At 57.3% G+C, this 2,878-nt stretch overlaps 1 protein-coding gene across 1 annotated transcript in view; it reads right to left on the bottom strand.

The window, feature by feature from the left end:
• Nucleotides 1-1,184: 1,184 nt before the first annotated feature.
• Nucleotides 1,185-2,878, bottom strand: part of PSMD13 (proteasome 26S subunit, non-ATPase 13) — an 18,307-nt gene continuing 16,613 nt past the window's right edge. Inside the window, exons 11-13 of the mRNA XM_004389363.2 lie at nucleotides 2,341-2,421; nucleotides 2,055-2,171; nucleotides 1,185-1,521 (exon numbers count right to left, since the gene is read on the bottom strand). Coding sequence (XP_004389420.1) covers nucleotides 1,426-1,521; nucleotides 2,055-2,171; nucleotides 2,341-2,421 — 294 coding nt within the window. The 3' untranslated portion in view covers nucleotides 1,185-1,425. The remainder of the gene's footprint in view (nucleotides 1,522-2,054; nucleotides 2,172-2,340; nucleotides 2,422-2,878) is intronic.

The raw sequence follows: 2,878 nt of genomic DNA, 5'->3' as shown, positions 1-2,878 counted from the left end.
CACACATGCAAACATACACATGTACATACTTAAACCTACACTCAGACATCACATACACTCACACTCAGAATACATGCACATACACACATACACACACAAACCCGTTAAAACTTGTGGATTCTGACTCATAGTGACCCTACAGGACAGAGTAGAACTGCCCAATAGGGTTTCCAAGGCCGTGATCTTTATGAAAGCAGACTGCCACATCTTTCTCCAGCAGAGTGGCTGGTGGGTTCCCTTAGCAGCCGAGCACTTAACCACTGCACCACTAGGACTCTTTATATACGCAAACACACACACACGGTGCACAGACGTGATCTCTCCCCACCCTCTGGACACGCTGTGGGGTGCAGCTCTGTCTAGTGGCCTGTGTTCTTTGTGAGCAACTTAAACAGTCAGTCATCTCTGACGTCCTGAGCAGCCCCATGGCGGGCACACTCTACAGAGAGCCAGCACAAGTGTCTGGGCCGTGCCTGCACACCTGGTGGAAGGGGTGGAAAGGCCAGGAGGAGCAGGGATGAGCTGGCGTGACGAGTGCGTGGCTGCCCCAGGGTACCGCAGGGGTGAGCCAAGCTGGGCCGGACCTCTCTGGACAATAGGCCCCGCAGCTGCCCCCCACTCAGAGCCGCGAATCAGGCTGCCTGGCGCATGTTCACTGTCCACAGCCCGCCCAGAAGTCGGAGGCAGACGAACAAAGCCAAGGGCCAACAGGATGTTGCCTGCAGCTCTCAAGGGCAGCCTGTGGGGAGGGCGTCTCAGGATGGGTGGGCAGGCAGACGCTCCCCGACAGCCCTGCACTGACCCTCACTTGCCTCTTCCCTCCGGCAGGAGCAGGCCATCGGGCTCACAACCATCTTCTGCACCTTCCTGCTCCCTGCCGGCTGGGTCTTATCCCACCTGGAGCACTACAAGAAGAGCTCTTTCGTGTGAAGCTTTGGCAGCATGGCTGAAACGTGACATTAAATGCTTCCCCGATGTGCTTCTCTGTGGTTACTCTGTGTGTGAGGTGGTGTGCTGTGGGCTCCCCCGGGGTGAGTTCTCGGCCCTGTGCCATTTGCCAGGGAGGGAAGGAAAGGGCCATGCCTGACCCCCCAAGCCTGAACAGGCTGAATCTTAGGGTTCTGGTCCTTTTGGGCACAGGCTCAACCTGGAACCTAAGCCGCAGGAAACGGAACCACAAAAAGGACAGAGCAGACATTTATTGAGGAACATCCTCAGGCCCCACTGGGAGGTGTTCACGTAGCTGGGTGTGGTGGGGATTAGCCCCAAGCCCTCCAAGCTCGGGCTGCACCCCTGTGGGCACGCCCCCCTACCCCACCCCCACAGGAGCCCTTGCCCGTGGCCGGGCTGCTCCTCCACCATGAGGAACAGTTACTGCTCCGACAGGACCTGGCTGCCCGGAGACGCAGGTCTCCTTGGGTGGCACTAGGTGAGGATGTCGTAGGCCTGGTGCCCCACCAGCATCTCCATGCTCCGTACATCCGTGCACCACAGCTCCAGGCGGTCCTTCATGCCCTTGATCTGCGCAGACATGACCACAGGTGTCAGGCCGCAGCGGGGATGGCCCGCTGCCAAGCCTACCGCAGCTGACTGCGGCTCTCCGTCCCAGCTAACGCTTTAGGGCAGCAAAAAGGCCACCGCAGCTGTGGACGAGGGGAGGGGTGTGACGGTCACCCCAGCCAGCTCTTATCTCAGGACATTCAGAAACTGCGAAAACAGGCAAGACTAGAGGAAACTCACAGGATTGACCCTCCAGCAAATGGGAACAAGATGGATTTGGACTCACATCACAGAACCAGGAGTGTGTGGTCAGAGCACCGGTTCAGGAGTGAGTTGTGGCACTGGCACACCCTCACTGCCGTCACGTAAGCTTCTAAACGCAGGGTGCAAATCCAGGCTTGCATTCCATTGCTCTATGAGAGCTTCGGTCCCTAGAGTGGTAATTCATTCTCCCAAATCTCTTGCTTAAGAACACGTTCTCCCTAAATGGTGCCCATCCAAATAAAACCAAGAGCAGATACCACCCGACCGAGGCAGCCGCGCCTGTAGCCCACCTGCTGCAGGTCCAGCACGCGAGGCTGTACCCAGGTCATGTGTACGCGCCTGTCCACCTCGTCGATGCTGCCCCTCACCAGCCCCACCGACAGCGCCTTCATCACCAGCAGCTCCACCTGTGGACAGAGCGGTGGGGGGACTGAGACCTGCTGCCCACCTGCTCCTACCCGGGACACGTCTGCCTGTCAAACTGCAGGAAACCAGATGCTCGCTCGTTTCTGATGGAGCCTGGGAGCTCAGAGACCCGGAGCCTTGGGCAGCAGCTAAGAGCCCCAGAGAACACACCTCATTCACAGTGATCTTGGCACTTTTGGCAATTTCCTCAAAAGTCAGCTGTCTGTGGTTGGCAGGTCGTGTGAAGGTCATCTGAAAAAATTTTTTGTTTATTAGCTACTTTCCCAAATAATAACTGTCAGACAGCTGGTTGATAAAGATTTCTGGTCAGCATTTGCTCTGAAAATATAGCTCATCTTGTTAGTGAAGCTCCACGTGCTAACATTTTCTTAATACTGGTCACCTGTCCCACTAATAAAAAGCTTTCAGTGCTCACATAAGAAGGGTCAAGGTGAAAATATAGCCTTTTCGCCGTACAACCATGGCATCAGCCACCCACTGAATAGGTCGGGCCCGTGGCTGTGGCCAAGTGTGGAGCTGGGCAGGGGCTGTGGCTGTGCGTGGAGCTGGGCGGGGGCTGTGGCTGCACATAGAACTGGGAAAGGGCTGTGGCCGCGCATGGAGCTGGGCTGGGGGCGTGCTGTGGCTGCATGTGGAGCTGGGGGTGGGGGGCTGTGGCTGCGTGTGGAGCTGGGCAGGGCCCGTGGCC

The sequence above is a fragment of the Trichechus manatus genome, unplaced genomic scaffold, assembly GCF_000243295.1.
Source record: "Trichechus manatus latirostris isolate Lorelei unplaced genomic scaffold, TriManLat1.0 scaffold00244, whole genome shotgun sequence".
In the NCBI taxonomy this organism is placed as follows: domain Eukaryota; kingdom Metazoa; phylum Chordata; class Mammalia; order Sirenia; family Trichechidae; genus Trichechus; species Trichechus manatus.
This window is presented reverse-complemented; position numbering and strand designations above follow the sequence as displayed.